The sequence below is a fragment of the Macaca nemestrina genome, chromosome 10, assembly GCF_043159975.1.
Source record: "Macaca nemestrina isolate mMacNem1 chromosome 10, mMacNem.hap1, whole genome shotgun sequence".
Classification (NCBI taxonomy): domain Eukaryota; kingdom Metazoa; phylum Chordata; class Mammalia; order Primates; family Cercopithecidae; genus Macaca; species Macaca nemestrina.
Genome location: NC_092134.1, coordinates 134,133,140 through 134,157,154, shown reverse-complemented (window position 1 = coordinate 134,157,154; position 24,015 = coordinate 134,133,140). Strand labels below are relative to the sequence as shown.

The 24,015-nt window shown below is 35.3% G+C and overlaps 1 protein-coding gene across 2 annotated transcripts in view; it reads left to right on the top strand.

Moving 5' to 3' along the window:
- LOC139355282 (killer cell lectin-like receptor 2) overlaps nt 1–23,655 on the top strand; it is a 31,643-nt gene extending 7,988 nt beyond the window's left edge. For both annotated transcript variants that reach the window (XM_071072263.1, XM_071072262.1), the window contains one exon: nt 1,897–23,655. In XM_071072263.1, coding sequence (XP_070928364.1) covers nt 1,897–2,059 — 163 coding nt within the window. In that variant the 3' untranslated portion in view covers nt 2,060–23,655. The remainder of the gene's footprint in view (nt 1–1,896) is intronic.
- Nucleotides 23,656–24,015: the final 360 nt, after the last annotated feature.

Genomic DNA, 24,015 nt, shown 5'->3' with positions numbered 1-24,015 from the left:
GTCACAGAACAGAAGGGCTTACAGGCCCAATTAAGATCATCAAATCACAGTTGGTTAAACCAGTGTAAAACCCATAGCACAGTGCAAAGGGAAAGAGAGGATAAGTTGTTGCACTCGGGATAAGGTGCAGGGTGAAAGGATCACCTGAATCTTGGGTTATGCAGTCTTCATATGACATAATCCTCCCCTGATGATGATATGGGGCCATCTTGTGGTGTGAGTAAGGGGACCCAACAGACAAAGTTTTTGTGGCCAGCACACGTGTTTTTCTACAGGGAAGATTCTGTCTTACAGGAATGTGTAAGCATGGCCACAGCTGTACGTTTCCAGTTAACCTGATGAGCAGCTGTGGATTTAATTTGTGTTTCTTGGGCAGAGACCAGAATGGGAATCACCAATGGGTGGTGAATTTAAGACCTCATGAATGTTGAGTGTGTATGAGCCTCATGTATATTTTGTGTATGTTTAGTGTCTATTTGATCCCTTCTTTTTGTCTATGTTTAATGCACACATACTTTATTCACGGTATCTATATCTAACACCTCATATGTTACTAATTTTACCTGTTCACACCTAACACATCTTGTGAGTTCTACCTGTGCCTTACAAGCTACTTGGTTTCATTTATCTTCCTTACCTGTTTCTTTATTTTCCTGTAGCAGATTTGAACTTTCTTAAGTAATACAGCAAATGCAAACATATGAGGGATGCTTTTTGATTTTGAATTCTTAAGTTGGATTATCAGTTTTCTTTTCTGCTTAGATCCAAGGTTCAAGACAATTCTAGGTGGTTTATACTGAACGTATATCCCTTTGGGTTCTCAGTCCTAGGTAGCTTATCTTCTACTTAGAATCTCCATCTTGAGTGGAATTCATTTCAGCCTACTACATCCATTAAGGGAAAAACTATCTTCAGTGCTTCACTTGTTCTCTGCAGTGGGTTTACTTTACTTCATATTCAGCCTGAGTATGAATCTGCTTCTTATCAGTTTATGATGTTACTCAAGAAGGCTTAACATTTTTTATTCAGTATTTTAAATTGTTTTTAAAGAACTCACTTAATCAACCATTTTACTAAAATAGAAGTCATGCTTTAGATATTTTTCAAAGAATTTTCATTAGCTAATAACTCCTAGCTATAGGGTGGGGGAGGAAAGGAGACAGAACACAAACAATCAATCTCATCTCTGACTATATTCCAATTCTTCCCTTTTCTTCTTACAATATATATACATGAGCCCTGGTTATCTATGTTACACATATTCAATTCCTCTCTCTCTCTCTCTTTTTTACTGTTTTTAGAGGCAGGATTTCACTTTGTCACCAGGCTGGAGTGCAGTGGCATGATCTCAGCTCACTGTAGCCCCGACCTCCCGGCTCAGTCTCCTGAGTAGCTAGGACTGCAGGCATGTGCCACCACACCCTGATAATCTGGTAATTTCTGTATTTTTTGTAGAGATGGGATCTCACTATGTTGCCCAGGCTGGTCTTGAACTCCTGGGCTCCAGTGATGAGCCCACTTCGCCCTTCCAAAGTGCTGGGGCTACAGGTGTGAGCCACTGTACCTGGCCACCTTCTTTTTAATCTCTCACTTTTATTGAAAAAAAATTAGCACAGGAAAGCAATATATTATAATTTCATTGCAATACTGCAAGGTACTTTTGCCTTCTGACCAAAAATTGTCAGTGTGGAATAAAATAGGAGATTGTGGGTGTGATTAAGAGGTCATGATTCTATTTAATGGACTAAGAACAAAAGAAAATATTTTAGTGATGAAGTTATGATAAACATTTCCATATTCTAGACATTTAGGCAACAGAATTTAAAAAAATCATGATTTATGTAACTGTAAGCTTTGGAATTAAACAGCTGGCTACATATGTTTTCTGTTCTACAGTAATTCTACAATAATGCGTTCTTCTTCTGGGAGAGGAGAATGTGCATTTTTGACCTCAACAAGAATGGCAACTATTGATTGCATTCAAAAGTACAATTGTATCTGTGAGAAGAGAACTGACTCTATTTTCTCTGATTCAGTGTGCGCTAAGAAGAAAAGGTGAAAATGGAATGTTTCCTTTTTTTGTTTCCTATAATAATTTGTGATTATAAATCATGCTTTTAACTACAGGACTTAGTTAATTCTTGAAAAAATAAAGATGAACAGGAAGAAATAGAAAATTCTTTTGGACTATGACTTTAACGATCAGATGCCGTCTTTCTTCCTGGAAAAGAGGAGATTTTCTCTTTTGAGAGTGGTTATTCCTTCCTTTAATGTCCCTGAGGAATTATTCATTCTTTCTAAATTCTTGGAACTACCTATAGAACCAGTTAGAGAACTCTGATATTATATCCTGGGTCTTTTTCTTATCAATAGGATAAATTATTTCAGCATCTTCTGGTTTTGATAAGCAGTTGTGAGCTACAATATAGTTATTTTTTTCTTCCCATCTAGAAGTTACCTCATCTTTTAAAACGTTTGTTTTGCTATAAAATATAACTTGAAACTTACTGAAAGTTGCAAGAATAGTACAAGGAACTTCTATATAATCTTTACTCATACTTACTAGTTGTTTATATTTTGCTCTGCTTTATATTTGTCTCTCTTTCTATCCTCCACTTAATAATAAGTTGAGGCCTTCATGCCCCTTTGTCTAAATAGTTTCCAAGATCAAGGCCTTCGTTTTATATAATCACAGTGCAATTATCAAACTCAGAAAATTTAGCATTATTACAGTACGATGATCTAATCTGTAATCCATGTTCAAATTTTGTCAATTGTCCCAATAATGTCATTTATATGTATTTTTAAAAACTCCATGTTCAGGATAATGCAGTGCATTTGATTGTAATGTCTCTTTAGTCTCCTTTAATCTGAAACAGTTCTTTAGGCTTTCTTTTTCTTGACCTTGACATTTTAAAAATTAACTTTATTGAGTTTTACTTTTCATGCAATAAAATGCACTCACTTTAAGTCATGAAGAATATGACTTTTAACATATATCTATCTATCTATCTATATATCTTACACAGTATGAAATCAAGATATATAATATTTTCATCATCTCTAAAAGTTCCTTTCTGTACTTCTCCACCCACTTTGCCCCAGGCAACTAGTGATATGCTTTCTATCACTACAAATTAGTTTACCTTAGTCTAGAATTTAATGCATCATGTACTCTTCTGTATCTGGCTTATTTTTACTCAGCATGTTTTTGAGTTTTATCTATGCTTTTGTGTATCAGCATTTCATTCGTTTTCTTACTAGGTAGTATTCTATTGTACAGATATACCACAATTTGTTTCTTCATCCACCTGTGGACATGTGATGTGTTTCCATTTATTGGCTATTGTGAATAAAGGTGCCATGAACATTTGTGTGCAAGTATCTGTGTGGACATATTTTAATTTCTTTTTAGTAAATACCTGGGAGTCCGATTGCTGGGCCATCTGGTAAGTGTATGTTTACTTTTATTTATCTACTTTTTAATAAATGGGGTCTCTCTATGTTGCCCAGGCTGGTCTCAAACTCCTGGCCTCAAGCAATACTCTAGCCTTGGCCTCCCAAAGTGTTGTCATTACAGGCATGAGCCACCGTACCTGACCTACTTTTATAAAAACTTCTAAACTATTTTCCAATGTAGTGGCATAATTTTACTTTCCCAGTTGCAACATATGAAAATTACATTTACTCCTCATCATTTTCAACACTTGATATTGTGTCTTCTTAATTGTAGCCATTATAGGAGCTGTATAGTGGTATCTCATTGTCATTTTTAATTTGCGTTTCCTTGAGGACTAATGATACTGAACATCTTTTGATGGGTTTATTGGCCATGTGTATATTTGTAAAACATTCATATGCCCACTTAAAAAATTGAGTTCATCTGTTTTCTGATAATGGAGTTGTAAGAGTTCCTTATATAATTTGGATACAAATCCTTTGTTAGATATAGATAATATGAATATTTTCTCCCAGGCTATGTCTTGCCTTTTCATTTTCTTAATGGTGTCTTTCAAGAAGCAGAAGTGTTAAAATTTTAGCCAGGAGATGGGTGCACCAGAACCTCACAAATCATCACTAAAGAACTTACTCATGTAACCAAACACCACCTGTTCACCAATAACCTATGGAAAAATAAATAAATAAATAAAAATTTACTGAAGCCTAACATCATTTTTTCCTTATTCATACTTTTTGATGTTCTAGCTAAGAAATCTTTGCCTATGTTAAGAGCACAGAGATTTTCTCACATAATTGCTTCTAGAAGCTTGATAGTTTTATGTTTAGCTTATATCCATTTCAAGTTAATTTTCCTATATAAGTGAGAAAAAAGTTGAGGTTCACTATTATTCCATATGGATATCCAGGTGTTTTTGCACTAGCTGTTAAAAAGACTTTCCTTTTCTTCATTGAGCTACTTTGGTGCCTTTGTACAAAATTAATTGACCTACCTGTGTCAGTCAATTTCTGGATTCTCTATTCTGACAGCATTTTATATGCCTATTCTTGTAATGGTACCATAATGTCTCAATTACTGTAGCTTTATAGTAGCCCTTGAAATCAAATGTGCCAATTCTCCAAATCCATTCTCTTTCAAAAGTATACTGGCTATTCCAGGTTCTTGCATTTTCTCAAAATATCTTCAAAAATGCCTAATGGGATTTTGGTCAGGATTGCTTTGACTCTTTAGATTAATCTGAGAGAATTGACGTCTTAATAATATTCTTAGAATTAATGAACATGATTTATCTCTCATTTAGTTAGGTCTTTTAAATTTCTCCGAGCAATGTGATACCTTTTGGAATATATTACACATTTTTTTTTTTCTTTTTGAGACGGAGTCTTACTCTGTCACCCAGGCTGGAGTAGAGTGGCACCATCTCATCTCACTGCAACCTCCACCTCTCAGGTTCAAGCAATTCTCCTGCCTCAGCCTCCTGAGTAGTTGAGATTACAGGCATGCACCACCATGCCCAGCTAATTTTGTGTAGAGACAGTAGATTTTCAGTAGAGTCAGGGTTTCACCATGTTGGCCAGGCTGGCCTTGAACTCCTGACCTCCTGTGATCCACCTGCCTTGGCCTCTCAAAGGCTGGGATTACAGGCGTTAGCTACCATACCTGGCTAGAATACATTACACATATTTTGTGAAATTTATTTTTTGATCGTATTTTAAATGGAATTTAAAATAGTTTTCAAAGTATTTGTTGTTAGTTTATAGAAATAAAATTGAGTTTGTAAATTAGCCTCATATCCTATCACTTTGCTAAGTGTACTTCTTGTTTCTAGCAATTTTTTTTGTAGATTCCTTAAGAGTTTTCTATGTTCACAATCATGTCCTATGAGAATATGGAACGTTTTACTTTTCCTTTCCTTTTCTTTCTCTTGTCTTATTGTACTGGCTAGGACCTCCAGGACCATGTTAAAGAGAAGTGATTCTAATAGGCATTTGTTCCTCGTTCCCAATCTTACAGAGAAAAGTATTTAGTTTCTCACTATGATATATGAAGTCAGCTGTTGGCTTTTCATAGATTCTCTAGATCATTTTGAGGCAGTTTTCTTCTATTCTTAGTGTGTTAAGAGTTTTGTCATTAATGGGAGTTGATTTTTTATACATTTTTCTGTGTCTATTGAGATAATTACATAGCCTTTCTCATTTCATCACTTAATATGGTGAATTGCATTGATTGATTTCTGCATGTTAAACAAAACTTGTACTTCTCGAATAAATCTCATGTGGTTGCAATATATTATATTCCTTATATGTTGCTGGACTTAACTGGGTAATTTTTAAAGGACTTTTGTGTTTATATTCATAAGAGATATTGATCTATTTAAAAAATTTTTAATGTTTACAGTATAGGGAAGACACTGGTCTTATATATTCATTTGGGATATTTTTAAATATGCTTCTATTTTTGAAAGTTTTCTTTCAGAATTTGTATTTTTCTTTCATGTTTGATCTAATTTACCAGTGAAATAATCTAGGCCTGAGATTTTCTCTGGGAGAATGTATTTAATTAGGAATACCATTTCTTTAATAGACAGGGCCATTTAGACATTCTGTCTCTTCTGTCAATTTTGTTAATCTTTGTCTTTTAAGAAAATTGTTTCATTTGTCTAAATTGTCAAATTTATTGGCATATTGCTTTTCATAGTCCTGTTAGTTTCCTAGGGCTACTGTAACAAAGTACCAGATATTTGGTGGCTTAAAACAACAAAGATTTATTCTCTCACTGTTCTGGAGGCCAGGAGTCCAAAATTAAAGTGTTAACGGGACCACACTCTCTCTGAGACTCTGGATGGAATTTTCCTTGCCTCTTCCTAGCATCCGGTGGTGGCTGTCAGTACCTGGTGTTACTGCACTTTCAGCTTATTCCTCAATTTCTGACTCTGTCATCACATGAATTTCTCCCGGTGTATCTCTGCCTTCACATGTGGTTTTCTCTTTTTCTAAGGACACTAGTCATACTGGATTAGGGCCCACCCTAATGATCTCATGTTAACATGATTACATCTGCAAAAGTAAGGTCATGTTCACAAGTATGGGGGTTATGATTTAAACATATACTTTTGGAGGACATAGTTCAACCCATAACAATAATACTCCTTTATAATCTATGTATTTACTGTCTGTAAGACCTGTAGTTATATTCTTTCTTTTCTGATATTGTATTTATTTGTCTTCCTTGATCAGTCTAGAGATTTATATCCACTTTATTAATCTTTTCAATGAACATTCTTTTTATTTCTTGTTTTTGGTTCAGTTTCTTATATGTCTTTTATTATTTCCTTTCTTCTACTTATTTTGAGTTTAACTGCTTTTATAATCTTGACTTCATAAGTGAAAGTCTCTTTTCACATATAACTACGTGAAGCTATAAATTTCCCTTCAAGTGCTATTTTCCTGCATACCACAAATTTTGTTAGGTCGTTGTTTTTAGCTCATGTCTTAAAAGTATGTTGTTTAGGCGGGGTGCAGTGGCTTACACTTGTAATCCCAGCACTTTGAGAGGCTGAGGTGGGTGGATCACTTGAGGCCAGGAGTTGGAGACCAGCCTGACAAACATGGTGAAACCCCATCTCTACTAAAATACAAAAACATAGCTGGACAACAGAGTGAGACTCTGTCTCAAAAAAAAAGAAAAAAAGTTGTTTAATTTCCAAATATTTCAGGATTTTCCAGATACAATTTTGTTACCGATTTCTAATTTAATTTCTGTGTGTCCAGAAAATATACTATATGATTTTAATACTTTAAAATATGTCAATACTTGTTATATGTCCTAGTATATGGTCCATCATGATAAATGTTCCATGTATACTTGAAAACAATGTGCATTTTGCTCTATTGAAATGGAGTGTTCTATAAATATCAATTGGGTGAAGGTGATTGGTAGCTTTGTTCAGATCTTCTATTGTCCTAATGATTTTTTGGTCTAATTATCAATTATTGAAAGAATGGTTTTTAAATGTTTAAATATGATTTTTACTTGTCTACTTATCTGTTATGTTTTGCTTCACATATTTTAAAGTTTTGTTCTGTCTCATCCACTAGTCTATATGTTCTACCTTAAAATTAATCTTTGTTTTTTATAGTTGTATCCACAGTGCATTAAAGGTTCTTCTCTTCAGTAGTTACTAAATAAATATTTGATGAATTAATGAATTATACCCATGGCATGGTCCTGGGAACTAAAATATCAATTTCTTGGTACCTCGTTGTTTTAGTCTGTTTGGGATGCTATAACAAAATACCATAAACTGGATAGCTTATGAACAACAGAAATTTATTTCTTACAGTTCTGGAGACTGGGAATTCCAAGACCAAAGTGCTAACAAATTCAGTACTTGGTGAAGGCCTGCTTCGTGCTTCACATATGGCCATCTTTGCTGTGTTTTCTAGTGGAGGAAGAGGCAAGGAAGCTCTCTAGGATATCTTTTATAAGGACATTAATCCCATTCATGAGGGCACGACCCTCATGACCTAATCACCTCCCAAAGTCTCTATCTCCAAATAGCATCACACTGTGGATAAAGTTTCAACAAATGAATTTTTGGGGGGCATAAATATTCGGTATATAGCAGTAGAGAAGAGTTTTTCAGTGTCCATAGAAATGAAATTCTATCATTAAAGAATTTTAATAAATTTATAACTCAAGATTAGATTTTCTTATTTGAATAGAGTGAGTAGGATGTGGTGATGATCTCATCTCAGCATGAAACAGGAAAGGTTGAAGCATCAAAAATGATTAAAAAATACACAGTGGTAATGTTTCATTTTCATCTTTCTGATTTTATTCATTTCAATCTTCTCTTTTTTCTTAGTCTAGCAAAAGGTTTGTTCATTTTATCTTTTCAGAAAACTAACACTTTGTTTTGTTGATCTTTTGTATTGTTTTAGTCTCTGTTTTTTCATTTCTGCTTTAATGTTTTTATTTCTTTTTTTTAAAAAAAATTATTAAGTTCTGGGATACATGTACAGAACGTGCAGGTTTGTTATGTAGGTATACATGTGCCATGGTGGTTTGCTGCACCCATCAACCCATCATCTAGGTTTTAAGCCCTGTGTGCATTAGGTATTTGTCCTAATGCTCTCCCTCCCCTTACCCTCCACCCCCTGACAGGCCCCAGTGTGTGATGTTCCCCTCCCTGTGTCCATGTATTCTCATTGTTCAACTCCCACTTATAAGTGAGAACATGGAATGTTTGGTTTTCTGTTTCTATGTTAGTTTGCTGAGAATGATGGTTTCCAGCTTCATCATGAGCCCGTGAAGGACATGAACTCATTCTATTTTACAACTGTATAGTATTCCATGGTGTGTATTTGCCACTTTTTAAAAATCTTTATATGTCTTTCCTTTTAATTTCGGATTTAGTTCTTGTTTTTTCTGATTCCTTGAAGTGCAATGTTTGGTTGTTTATTTGAGATCTAATTTTTTGATGTAGGCTACAAATTTCCTTCTTAGAACTCCTTTTGTTGTATCCCATAGGTTTTGATATATTGTGTTTCCATTTTTGTTTGTCCCAAGATATTTTTAATTCCTTTTAAATATATTTATTGACCCATTTATTCTTCAAGTTCCTCCTGTTATTAATTTCTACTTTTATTCCATTGTGGTCAGAAAAGACATTTGATATGATTTTGATATTTAAAAGAAATTGTTGAGACCTGTTTTGTGTTCTAACATATAATACATCCTGGAGAAAGTTCCAAGTGCTAATGAGAAGCATGTGTATTCTGCAGCTGTTGGTTGGACTGTTTTGTAAATATCAGTTAGGTCCATTTGATCTAGAGTACAGTTTAAACCTGATGGGGTTTTTTTGGTTGATTTTCCACATGGATAATCTGTCTGTTTTAGGAACTGGGATGTTGAAGTCTGGTACTATTATTGTATTGCAGTCTGTCCTTTTAGATCTCATAATATTTGCTTTGTATATTTAGGTGTTCCATTGTTGAGTGCATATGCATAGTAGTTTCTCAGTATCCCTGGGGAATTGTTTCCAGAAATCCTTGTGTGTCCAGAATTGGTTCTTTCCAGTGGGTTCTTGGTCTGGCTGACTTCAAGAATGAAGCCACATACCCTCACGATGCGTGTAACAGTTCTTAAAGATAGTGTGTCTGGAGTTTATTCCTTCAGATGTTCAGATGTGTCTGGAGTTTCTTCCTTCCAGTCTCACTTGACTTCAGGAGTAAAGCCTCAGACCTTCGCAGTGAGTGTTGCAGCCTTTAAAGGTGGCCCATCTGGAGTTGTTTGTTCCTCCCTGTGGGTTTGTGGTCTCACTGACTTCAGCAGTGAAGCTGCAGACCTTCACAGTGAGTGTTAACAGCTCATAAAGGTAGTGCAGACCCAAAGAGGGAGCAGCAGCAAGATTTATTGTGAAGAGCGATAGAACAAAGTTCCCACAGCATGGTAGAGGACCCTAAAGGGTTGCTGCTGCTGGCTCAGGTGGCCAGCTTTTATTCCCTTATTTGGCCCTGCCCACCTCCTGCTGACTGGTCTATTTTACAGAGTGCCGATTGGCCCATTCTACAGAGTGCTGATTGGTGCGTTTTTACAGAGTGCTGATTGGTGCGTTTACAAACCTTTAGCTAGACACAGAGGACTGATTTGTGTGTTTACAAACCTTTAGCTACACAGAAAAGTTCTCCAAGTCCCCACTAGACCCAGGAAGTCCAGCTGGCTTCACTTCTCACTTGCATCTACCAAAATTCATTGATGCTCAAGTACCTGATATAAAATGGCATAGAATTTGTATAAACTTTTGTACATCCTTCTGTATGCATTAAATCATCTCTAGATTACTTATAAACATAATACAATGTAAAATATTTGGTTTACTTTATTGTTTAGGGAATAATGACAAAAATAAAAACTATATATAGTACAGATTGGATTTTTTAAAAAAATATTTTCGTTCTGTAGTTGGTTGAGTCTATGGATGTAGAACTCGTGAATACAGAGGGCCAGCTGTATTTATATAATTGTTATATCTTCTTGCTGAATTGACCTCTTTATAATTACATAACGACCATTTTTGTCTCTTTTTATAGTTTTTCAATTATAGCCTAGTTAACGGATATAAATATAGCTGCTCCTGTCTTCATTTGGTCTCCATTTGGGATATCATTTTCATCCTTTTACTTTCAGCCTATTATGTCCCTACAGGTGAAGTGCTTCTCTTACAGGTGAAGTACTTCTCTTGCAGGAAGCATAAAGTTAGATCATTCTTTAAAAAATCAATTTAGCACTCTACATCTTTTAATTGGAGAACTTAATATATTTACATTCAGGGTTATTATTGATAGATGAGGATTTAGTCCTGACATTCTATTATTCTTTTTATTTTATTTTATTTTCTAAGTTCTGGGGTACATGTGCAGGATGTGCAGCTTTGTTACATAGGTAAACGTGTGCCATGGTGGTTTGCTGCACCTATCTACTCATGACCTAGATATTAAGCCCACCATGCATTGGCATTCTGTTATTCCTTTCTGGTTGTTTTATAGATTATTTGGTCCTTTCTTTGTCTCTTGTTCACCTTGTGATTAGACAGTTTTCTGTGGTGACTCTGATTCCCGTCTCCCTAATTATCAGTGATGCTGAGCCTCCCTCTATGTGCCCATTGGCCACCTGCTCATAGTAGACATCTTAAGCAAAAAGACATTACCTAACTTCAAAGTATACCACAAAGTTATAGTAACCAAAACAGCATGGTAGCATAAAAATAGACACACAGACCAATGGAACAGAATGAAGAACACAGAAATAAATCCACAAACTTACAGCCAACTGATATTCAACAAAGGCACTGAGAACACACATTGGAAAAGGGACTGTCTCCTCAATAAATGGTGCTGGGAAAATTTGATATCCACATGCACAATGAAACTAGATCCTCATCTTTCACCATATACTTAAATCATCTCTAAAAGGATTAAAGTCTAAAAGGAAGACCAAAACTATTAGAAGAAAACATAGTGGAAATGCATCATAATATTGGTCTGGGCAATGATTTTTTGGTTAAGACTTTGAAAGCACAGGCAACGAAAGCAAAAGTAGACAAATGGGAATACATCAGAAAAGCTTTTGCACAGCAAATCAAATAATCAAGAGTGAAGAGACAACATGCAGAATGGGAGAAAATACTTACAAACTATGCAACTGAGAAGGGGTTAATATCCAAAATACATAAGAAACTCAACTCAATTAAAAAATGGACAAAAGATCTGAATAGGCATCTCTCAAAAGAAGACATACAAATGGGAATAGATATATGCATAAATGCTCAACATCACTAATCATCAGGGAAGTGCAAATCAAAACCACAATGAGTTATCACTTCATGCCTATTAGAATGATTATTATGAAAAAGAGAAAAAAAATGCTGCCTTGGCATGGATGTAGGAAAGTGGAAACACTTAAACACTGTTGGTGGAGATGTAAATTAGTTCAGTCACTATGAAAAACAATATGGAGGTGCCTCAAAAAATTAAAAATGATCCAACAATCCCACTACTGGGTATTTATCCAAAGGAAATAAAATCAGTATGTCGAAGAGATATCTGCAGCACTATTAACAATAGCCAAAATATGGGATTAACCTAAGTGCTCATCAATGAATTAATGGATTAAAAAATGTGGTATATAGGCCTGGTGCGGTGGCTCACGCCTGGAATCCCAGCACTTTGGGATGCCGAGGTAGGCAGATAATTTGAGGTCAGGAGTTCAAGACCAACCTGACCAATATAGCAAAACCCCATCTCTACTAAAAATACAAAAATTAGCTGGACACGGTGGTGCATGCCTGTCATCCCAGCTACTTAGGAGACTGAGGCTGGAGAATCACTTGAACCTGGGAGGCAGAGGTTGCAGTGAGCTGAGATTGCATCACTGCACTCTAGCCTGGGTGACAGAGTGAAACTCCGCCTTTAAAAAAAAGAAAAAGAAAACTTAGTCTATATAGACAATGAAATAGCATTCATTCATTAAAAAAAAAAAATCCTTTCATTTGCATTAATTTAGATGAACCTGGAGAATATTATGTTAAGTGAAATGAACCAGGCACAGAAACAAATACTACATGGTTTCACTGTTTTGTGGAATTTTTAAAAGCTGGTATCATGGGAGTAGAGAGTATAATAGTGGTTATCAGAGTCTGGGGAGGGTAGAGGGAGGAAGGAATGGAGAGAGATTTGTCAACAGGTACAAAATCACAGATAGAAGGAATAAGTTCTGGTGTTCTATTGCAAAGTAGGATGACTATCATTGATGATATTGTAGAGTCTATTTTAAAATAAGTAGAAGAGAGAATTTTGAATGTCCTCGCCACAAAGCAATGATAAATGTTTGAGGATATCAATCAGCTGATTACCCTGATTCCTGATTTGATAATTACACAATGTATACATGTATTGAAACATCACACTGTATCCCATAAATATGTACAATTATTATGTGTCCATAAAAAAATAAAATAAAACTGAAAAAACTTATACAGTAGTGTGAAATGCTGTTGGGATGCTGGCCTGTGGCCAAAGCTGGTTCTGGTGTGTAATCAGGCAAGCCAGTGAAGAGTTGAAGGGTATGTACTGGTCAGTGTCAGTGGATCTTACTACTAGTTTCTAGTTTCTCAAAATCAAAATCTGATATTTGATTCACCTGGAAAACACAGCCTGATGAGTCTCACTTCCAGAGTTTCTAATTCAGTAGTACAGCATGTTAAATTGTGTCCCCCAAAAGGTAGGCTCCAGTCCTCCCCTTGAAGAATGTGAACATGACCTTATTTATGACCTTATTTGGGAAAAGCATATTTGCATATGTAATTAAGGTAAAGATCTTGAGATCATGCTAGATTATGGTGGGCCTTAAGGTGGCCTTAAATCTAATGATGGATGTTCTTTTAAGAGATAAGAAAAGACACAGAGACACAGAGGGGAATGCCATGTGAAGACAGAGGAAAGGCTAGGTATGCATCTATAAACCAAGACAGTACAAGAGCATGGCGCTGGCATCTGGCAAGGGTCATCCCATGGTGAAGGCATTACATGGAGAGACAGCAAGAGAGAGAGAGAGACAGAGAGAGAGAGAGAGAGAGAGACAGAGAGAGAGAGAGAGAGAGAGCCTGTTTTTACAACAGAGCCACTCCTGGGATAATGATCTTACTCTCATGAGGAGATTAATCTATTCTTAAGAGTGGGGTCCTTATGACTTTAATCAACTCTTCAAGGTCTTACCTCCCAATACTGTCACAGTGACTATTAAATTTCAACACTGAGTTTTGGAAGGAACATTCAAACCAAAGCACCTCTAACGGTAACATCTTGTAAAATCATAGTATAATATCACAACTTAGTTATTGACATTGATACAGATACAGAGTGATTCTATTACAAGGCTCCCTATTATTGCCCTTTTATAGCCACACCTGCTTCCTTTTCTCCATTCCTTGTTCCTGACTCCTTCTGTTTCTGTAATTTTATCATTTCAAGACTGTTAAGTAAATGAAATCATATAGTCTGTGACCTAAACGTAATTTCCTGAAAATTTATACAAGTTTTTGTAGGTATCAATAGTTTGTTCCTTTTATTGCCAAGTAGGTATGGATGTATCACAATTTGATTAACCATTTACCTGTTGAGGAATATTTGAGGAAATAAGGTTTTTTGTTTTTGTTTTTTGCTATTGCAAATAAAGCTGCTATGAACAGGGATAGACATTTTTGTGTGAACATAACATGTTTAATTTCTCTGAGATAAATGCCCAAGAATGCAGTTACTGAGTCCTATGGTAGTTCATGTTTAGATTTATAAAACACTGCCAAACTGTTTTCCAAAGAGGCTGTAACATTTCATATACCCATGAGTGATTCATTTTCTTTGCATACTGGCAATCATTTGGTGATGTCTTTATTTTTAAATTTTATCCCTCCTGATATGTATGTAGTGATGTCATTAGAATTTTTTTAAATAATAGACTACAATTTTGAGTTTTAGTTTTACAGAAAAATTGAGTGGAAAGTACAGAGAGTTTCCATATACTCACCCTCCTCCCAGTTTCTCCTATTAATATCTAGCATTAGTGTGGTATATTTGTTATAATTGATGAGCTAATATTGATATATTACTAAGTAAAGTTCATGGTTTATATTAGTTTCACTCTTTGTATTTTACATTCTATGGGTTTTGACAAATGCATGACATATATCTACCATTACAGTGTTATAAAGAATAGGTTCATTGCTCTAAAAATCCTATGCTTCATCTATTCCTCTCCTCCTTCCTCTCTCTCAGGCCCTGGCAAACACTGATTTTTTTTTTTTAACCATCTCCATCGTTTTACCTTTTCCAGAATGTCATATAGTTGGAATCATACCTTATACAGAATTTTCAGATTGGCTTCTTTTACTTAGCAGCATGCACTTAAGTTTCTTCCATGACTCTATAACTTGATACCTCATTCGTTTTTTTACTGAATAATATTTCATTGTCAGGAAGTACCACCACAGGTGATTGCACCTGGACAAGGACTCTTGGTTGCTTCCAAGTTTTGGCAATTACGAATGAAGCTTCTATAAACATTCATGTGCAGGTTGTTTTGTGGATTTAAGCTATCAGCTCATTTAAATAAATACCAAAGAGTATGATTGCTGGCTCATAGTGTATGTTTAGTTTTTTTTTTTTTTTAGCATCTGCCATACTATCTTTCAGATGTTGTACTATTTTGCATTCCCACCAGTCATGAATGAGAATGGAGCTGTTGCTCTACGTCTTTGTCAGAATTTGGGTTGTCAGTATTTTAAGTGTTTACTATGCTAATGGGTGTGTAGTGGTATCTCATTCTTTCAATTTGCAATATCCTAATGGTATATGATGCTTAATATCTTTTCATATGCTTATTTGCTATCTGTGAGGTGTCTCTCTATACCTGTTTATACTAGCTTTATAAGAGAAAAAAAATCCAGAAACAACCAAAGTATTCCTCAATAGGTAATCTTTTGCTGATTAAAAATATGGTTTTGCAAATATTTTCTCCCAGTCAGTGGCTTGTCTTTTACATTCTGTTAATTTATTTAGAATTTTTGCCATAATCTACTTGGCAAATAAAATTTCTTATAATTTACCTAATGTATACAAAGTGGGATTTTCCTTATTTGGACATTAAAATCATATTAAATTTCACATAGTGTTTTTCTGCCATGATGTTGGGAATATTCAAATCCATCTGAGGCTTTTTTATGATATCTTCCATTATCTTACTAGGCTGAGAATAATGGACATTTTCCCAGGTATGAAGGCAGATATATATGTTATCATAGGCATTTGAAAATGGCAGGTGCCATATTTTCATGCAAGTTATTATGGCAGTTATGTAAAAGAGGTCTTTTGGTCTGTTACAGCAGTAAGAAGACCAAATGGTGATACAAATTAAACTAAATAAAAGAAAAAAGGTTGAGCCTGAAAATGAGTTTATCCTTAATGGTAGATTCTGACTCATGATGCAAAGAGAAGAATATTGGGAATCAATAATGTGGAATAGGGTTTTCAGTTTTTTTCTTTGCTTTTATCTGCCTATCTTTGTCAAAGTCTCAAAGTAGAATCCAGTTTTTTTACACAAAATTCCATAATTCTATTTTAGAAGTGATTGTTATGTGCTTTGAAGTCTCTATGCTAGACGCTGCTTGTTTCACCTGTTATGTGTTCTAGTTGTGTTTCATTTGACCTGAAGTGCTGTATCCCTCCCATTTCTACAGCTAAAATTTTTCTATCAAGAATCAGCTGAAGCGGCATGTTAATTTCTCACGTTTCATCCCAGCCAGAATTAACTGCCCATTTTCCTGCTCTATGAAACTCTTTGTCTTTTATCATGTCACTTTGGATTGCATTTAGTAAATGTCTGTCATTCGAATTCCACTGAAAGATTTTTTTTTCATACACTTGTTCACAATTTGTATAAACTTTAAACAGGTTATTTCCTCACTTAGAAGTTTGGCTTTTGTCATTAAAGCAATACAAAATGAAAGCCATTAGGTCCAGATCTCTTAGAAGCGAAGTGAGCATTTAAAAAAAAGAAGAGTTTTTTAAATTGAATATGGAGAAAGCTATCTTTCAGTGGTGAAAAGTATAAGCGGAGATGTGGTAACTCTAAGACTTCATTGGAAAAGTCTCTCAGAGCAATTATTATGATAAAACCGTCAGAGGAAATAAGGATCTGGGTGGTATGTGCTTAAGTGTCATATATCCAAGATGTACTCCAAAGCTAAATAAAAAGGAAATATTTAAAGTTTATTTTTATTCAAGAATTATTTACTAAACAACTACCATGTATAGGAAGCTGTGGTAAGTACTGGGAATTCAAAATGAGTATGATATACTCACTGCCTATAACCCAGGCTAGTTGGCAAAGGGATCATTAACTAAAAGACACATATCCATGATAGCAAGTAAATTATTGATAAGGAATGACTATTCCAATTATGGAGCAGTTCAGAATATACATAATATACATTAATACAGGATGGCCATAATGTTGGGAGATGTAGGTAACATTTACTTTCACAGATTAACCCATTTGATCGCTTCTTCCAGAAAATGCTAATGGAGCAGGTTTATATTCTGAAAATTAGAGACAAAAATCATTGGAGGCAACATATCACAGAAACATGTGCAGGCCTTGATAAAAATGTTGCATTAATGTCCCATGTTGGTCCCCATTATGCATAACACATTGCTAATGAGGAACAACACGTTGAACATATCATGTAATGTCACCATATCTCAGAGTGATAGGAATAAATCACTACTATAAAACTTCGTTATGTTTCCAGACTTGCGGATCATGTTGCATATATAATATATATAATTTAAATATTTTGAATGTTTTCCTTTTTTTGAAAGAAAATTGTGCCATTTTCTTCCAAATATTTACACAATGTAAAACATAAGAGCAGTGACATTTATAGAAATGACAATTTTCAGTATTTATAATCCTTTCTCTGTCTAAATTAAGAGATAATTTTTCTATACCCCATTTTCCCATGGTTTGAATTTGTAATTTTCTATACCAGAGTTCTCTTGTTTATTTTCTTCTTTGACTCTGTCATATCGTAGGAGGTGCTGTCAGAACATTCTCGTCTCCAAAAGGAGCTTTTTGGAGTTTTTGGCTTGAATTTCCTCTGCCATCATACAAAAATCAAGGAAAGACAAGATCTCAATATGGAAACCACATGTAAAGTGATTACAGAGATTATCTAATTCATTTACAGTTTTGACTAGATTATTTCTCATTTCACTCCCTTTCTCTTTCCTCGTTTCCCTTTTTTCTTCTCTCCTTTGTTTTTTCCATCCTTCCTTGTCTAGTTATCTGTGGTATTTTTTTCTCTCCATTTACCAGTTAAAGATATTTATTTCATAGGCACTTGTTTTTAGCTCTATTCCCTAAGTGAAAAGTGTCAATGTAAGCATCTATGAGAATTCTGACCAGAACAGAAACTGTCAGAATGCCGCTGAAATGTCAGCATCTCCTATTGTGCTGCTGACAATATTTGCAGTTGTTCTGCACATGTCATATTTTCTTCCTGTTCAGCATTTATCAGGGAAAGTGAGAGACTCTCAACTCTATTTCTGACCAAATTGTTTGTGGAGTTTTCAGGTAAAGGACAAAAGTGTCATCAGCTATTGTTTCTAAAGATTTTGTTAATACCTTTAATTCTATCTGATGGTGATTGATATTTGAAATTCAGAGAGAGTGAATTCAGAACATTAAAACATTAGGAAAGGGGAGTGAATTCCCTGGATTAGCATATTGCCAAGTTGAAGTGAGTTAAAAGCAGTTAATTGATGGCTCACACCTGTCATCCCAGCACTTTGGGAGGCCCAGGCAGATGGATAACCTGAAGTTAGAAGTTCAAGACCAGCCTGGACAACATGTGGTGAACCCTGTCTCTACTAAAAATACAAAAATTAGCCAGGCGTGGTGGCATGAGCCTGTAGTCCTAGCTACTCAGGAAGCTGAGGCAGGAGAATTGCTTGAACCTGGAAGGCAGAGGTTGCAGTGAGCCAAGATTATGCCACTGCACTCCAGCCTGGGTGACAGAGCAACACTCTGTCTCAAAAAAAAAAAAAAAAAAAAAAAAAAGCAGGTAATTGAGTGAAAGAATTTCTGTTCTGATAATGGAATAATTCTGGGTCTTCCAAAACTTCTTTCTTTTGGAACTGAATAATGTGAATTAAACAGACTAAGAAAGTAGAGAAGAGGTAAGTTTATCTTTCCCTTTCTTTAGAAATGATAATATTTTTCGTTGAACATTTTGTATCAGCCTTTTTAGTTAGCCTTTATTCTTAGCTTATAAACTATAATCATCTAGACAGGGATTTTTTATTATCTGGAGTTATACAGAATATTATATGACTTTTTTCTTTATAAGTTGAAAACTTTCAAAACATAAACTTTGTATTTTAGTTTAGAAACAAAGCATTCAAGTAAATCAAATTGATCTTTTTAGATGCCTTGATACAGAATTAATTGCTCCTTTTTTAAGACTCCTCTGCTTATAATTATTTCCCTTAACAGAACATTTATTTGTTCCTTTACTCATTTGTCCAACAGTTGTTTATTCAACTCTATGTGCAAGATATTATACTTAGTACTGAAATTGTAAAGGTAAATAAATTAGATCTTTCCCTCAGGAAGCTCAGACTTCAGAGAACAGAAATACAGGTAATTGAAATGCAATGTCAAGACATAAGTCATTGGGCCCTAATTAAGGTGTTCAAAGAACTCACAGCACGTTATCAGGGAAGTCTTCTCAAAGAACTCCATTCAATTGAGTTTAGAGGAAGAGTATGTATTTTGCCAGTTGGATAAAAGGGAGAATGACATTTTATTCAGATTTATTATAGTCCGAATGCATAACTTAAACCATGGACTATTAGTTCTGCTGGAAGGTAGGCTATTGGGCCCTTTGGGAGGAGTTATGGATGGAGATAACCAGCACAGTGTTTAGCTGGGGTAGGCAAAAAAAAAAAAAAAAAAAGGTTTCCATAATAGATGTAAGAATGAATACTGTATAGGAATTAAAAACATCCAAATATTTCTGTTCAGGGCCGAACTATTCTTCCTTTCTTCTTTGGTGTAGATTCCAGAAATTCACCCCTCTTTCCTTTTCCATTTAAAGTCATTACTGCCTACGGCATCTTTGGAATCACCATTAACCCTGACACACACCTCAGGTGAACTTTTTCTGACTCTACTGTTTTTATTTCCTCAAAGGCATTTGCTCAAGTTCCTTTTCTTAAAAGTATTTTTATATTTATTTTTTTTTTTTACTGATAATTGCTGCAGGTAACCGATCAGAGGATCAAAATACCACCAAAAACATAGTATATTGTTTTCTTGATCCACTATGTACTATGGAATATAGCATATATGTTATCCCCTTTCTGGGAACTGAAAGAGCCTTCTCGGATCCCTAACTTTTGTATTTATTTTGGAGTATGAATAATAGGCCCTAAAAAATTTGTTGATATCTGGTTAAAGGTTAAGTCTTGTGTAACCGCTAGAATCAAGTAGCAGAGACTGTTGGCCAAGCCATGAATCATTCCAAATCTCCTGCCATTCTCACAAGTGACTCCCTTTCCCAGCACACTTGCAGCTATAGAGTGTCCATTTATGACCCACCTCTGGCCATCAAACTAAAGACAAAGCTGGCTAGAGGACTTCTGGAGAGTCCTGCTTTGCCTCTATTCTCTTCTTGCCATGAATACTAATCTGGGGCTATGGCAGCTATGTGTGGCCACAAAGTTGTCCACATGTCCAAGCGCAGAAGATTAGAAGGATTTAGAAAGCAAATGGCATTGATGATGCTGTTGAGCTGCTAACAGCCCTCTGTCTCTTGACCTCTAGACTTTTTATTAGACATGTCCAAATTTATAAGATCTACCTACCTGCGACTGTTATAGATTTCAACGGGCTCCTTGTCACACAAAAAAGAGGTCTCACACTGAATTAGAAGTCCATGCAGAGGCAGATTATCTGACAAGTAGAAATGGACTTGTAGGATAAGCAGAATGAATAAATCAGAATTCTGGATTTATTATTGCTGTAGCTATAAATTATGTTCTTACAATTTGGCATTACCGTGTACAATTGGTGCCATACTACAAAACAAGTTGGTTTCAGATGAAACACAAACAAAACAAGACCAAACAAAACAGGAAACCCTTATGGTTTGTGGTTTAAAAATTAACAGGGTCTTAAATCTCTCAGGAAGCCAAAGCTGCAGCTTCTCAGCTTGCCCTTTTCCTGACAGCTCTGTGTTTATGTATTCTGACTTGTTATTTTTTCTTCTGATTAGAGTAGGAGGAGAGCCTCTTTGAAATGATAACATCTTACAGTTTTGTCTCTTTCCAATCAACTCTTTTTCCGCCTATCACTGATGCAACAGCATCCTCAACCCTACGGAAGACCACAAATGGTGGAGAACTCCAATATACACTTTACTCAAGAAGGCCTGTAAAGAAATTCTTGTAAATGAAGAAAACCTACTCAATTATAATTTTTATTAGCAACTACTTCCAATATGTTGCATGAGATGTATGAATTATAATGATTGTTTTCTTTGTTGCTGAAGAGTCAAACTCTGTAAAATATTTGAAGATATTTATTCTGAGCCAAATTTGAATGACTGATGGCCCATGACACAGCCCTCAAGAGAACCTGAGAACATGTGCCCAAGGTGGTTGGGTTACAATTTGGTTTTATACATTTCAGGGAGACATAAGACATCAATCAATACATGAAAGATGTACATTAGTTTGGTCCAGAAAGGTGGGACAAATGGAAGCAGGGGCTTCCAGGTTATAGGCTGATTCAGAGATTTTCTGATTGGCAATTGGTTGAAAGAGTTATTGTCTAAAGACCTGGAGTCAATAAAAAGAAATGTTTGGGTTATGATAAGGGGTTGTGGAGACCAAGGTTTTATCATGCAGATGAAGTCTCCAGGTAGCAGGCCTCAGAGAGAATAGGCTGTAAATGTCTCTTAGGGAACTGAAAGCGTCTGTTCCATCAGTAATTCCAAAAGGGAGGAGGGTATAATGAGGCATGTCTGACTCCTCCTTCCCATCATGGCCTCAACTCGTTTTTCAGGTTGACTTTTAAATGCTCTTGACTGAGAGGCAGAGTCCATTCAGATGGTTGGGGGGCTTAGAATTTTGTTTTTGGTTTACATCTTGAATGATTATGGAGAAAGTTCTTCTTTCCCCATATTTTATCTCGTTATGTTTCTCTACTCTTCAGAAATGACTGAGGAGAATATTTACACAGAGGTGAAATCTCATGACAAAAGAAAAAGTACTATCCAGAACTACTGGCAGTCAATATAGTTATGGTAAACACCTATTCTCACATAATCTTACATTTTGAGTAGGATCTTATATCCAACGATTCAATGAGTTTGTGAATTTCTTTTTACAATTTCTCTGCCAAGTACTTGTCTTTCTGGTTGAACACCTCCAGGGAAATGTAACTCATTTCTTCCCAAGGTAGCAGTCATGGACTTTACCTGCTCCTAGATTTTACCTGCTCCTAGACTATTTTTCTTTATTCTAAATCAAAATATTTCTTTCTGCATTTGATATACACAAGTTTATAAGCCTTTTATTTATAAACTTGTATATAAATAATAAAAGACCTGTTTATAAGCCTTTTAATAGCAAAGAAAAAGTAATCTCTTTGAAATAACATCCCTAATGGCTTCTGAGGCTGAGCCCAAGAGCTCAGAGCAATACTTCATCATCTCTTCCTGGATCTATGAATTAATTACAGTGCAGAAAATGCAGGAGACATTGTTTTGTTTTATTTCTAATAGAGTCAATGTATGTTTGCAATGTAAGACTCTCTTGTTATTTAAGGAAATAACATGAATGTCAGGCAAATGTGTACGATGCATTATACAGTAAAGTTTAGGCCCTTATCACCATTCTTCTAATTCTCTATTAGTTCTTTTTTGACTATCCTTCTCAGTAGTCCAAGTGAATATTTAATGCTGGGCCTTGTTTTCTCCATCAACAGATAGTCATGCCAGCGGAAGAACTGAAGGAAACTATCTCGTCTTTAATGGCTTTAGAAAACTTCAGAACATGCCTGGCATATAAAAGTCTGATTTGCAATTATCCTTGCTCTTGTAGTTATAGCAGTTGTAAAAAAAAAATCAAAGAAAATAAAAGCACATGCTATAATTTGTTGTGAGTGACCTTAGGAAGGTGGGTTTAGGACAAATGTGAGTCCTATCAATCCACTCTAGTAATTTATTAAATGTTAAAATTCTACACATTAACCTTTTATTCTCAATGTAGAAAGTCATTATTTGTATGTGTAAATGTGTGTTTGCATACACATAGACACACCCATTAATCAACTTGAGGCAGAGACTGCAGCATGTGCATAGCATGTTTTGATGAAAATGTTTTATTTATTTATTTATTTATTTATTTATTTATTGAGACAGAGTCTTGCTCTGTCGCTGAGGCTGGAGTGCAGTGACACAATCTCGACTCCCTGCAAGCTCCGCCTCCAGGGTTCACACCATTCTCCTGCCTCAGGCTCCTGAGTAGCTGGGACTACAGGCGCCCACTACCACGCCCAGCTAATTTTTTGTATTTTTAGTAGAGACGGGGTTTCACCGTGTTAGCCAGGATGGTCTCCATCTCCTGACCTCGCCCTTCTCGGCCTCCCAAAGTGCTGGGATTACAGGCATGAGCCACCGCGCCTGGCCGAAAAGATTTTCTTACATTCATCTTTTTTGATGTCTTTCACTGGGCAGTGTTCCACATTATGCTGTTACCTCCTCAATAATTTTATGCTTCTGTAATTTTGTTTTGATCTGGATAATTAATATTTATTTTGTTTCAAACACTGTTGCAATAATACTTTTAATTTATATGTTAATTTCTTTCATCTGATTTATCATGCCAATATGTTCTTGCTGCAATATAATCATGAATTGTTTACTTGCAGGTCACCTGTCCAAGTGCTGTGCTAGCTGCCAGTGATACTAAAAAGATATTGTGTTTTACTATTGGTAGTTGTAATCTAAGAGAAGGAATATAATAGATTATATTTTAAAACTGTATTTCAATAAAGTAATAAAAATTTTAGTAAGTTGTATGTTAATATATCTAAATCATTCTATTTCCTCTTTTAAATATATGTGTTTATACAGGAGCATTTTTTAAAACTGTATAAGTAAAGGATAAAAAATATTGGGAATTGTGAGTCAAGCAGTCTAGAAAAAGCAGAACTAGACACAGGATGATCATGTACAATAAGAAAGGAGAGAGAAAGGGGAGTTGAATATTTTGTTATAAATTGATGACTTAGCCAAATGTCTTAAAAAGGGAGCTTACTTTATTGAGAGTTTTTAGCATGGAGGGGTGTCGAATTTTATCAAAGGCCTTTTCTGCATCGATGGAACGTATCTCAAAGTAGTAAGAGCTGTTTATGACAAACCCACAGCC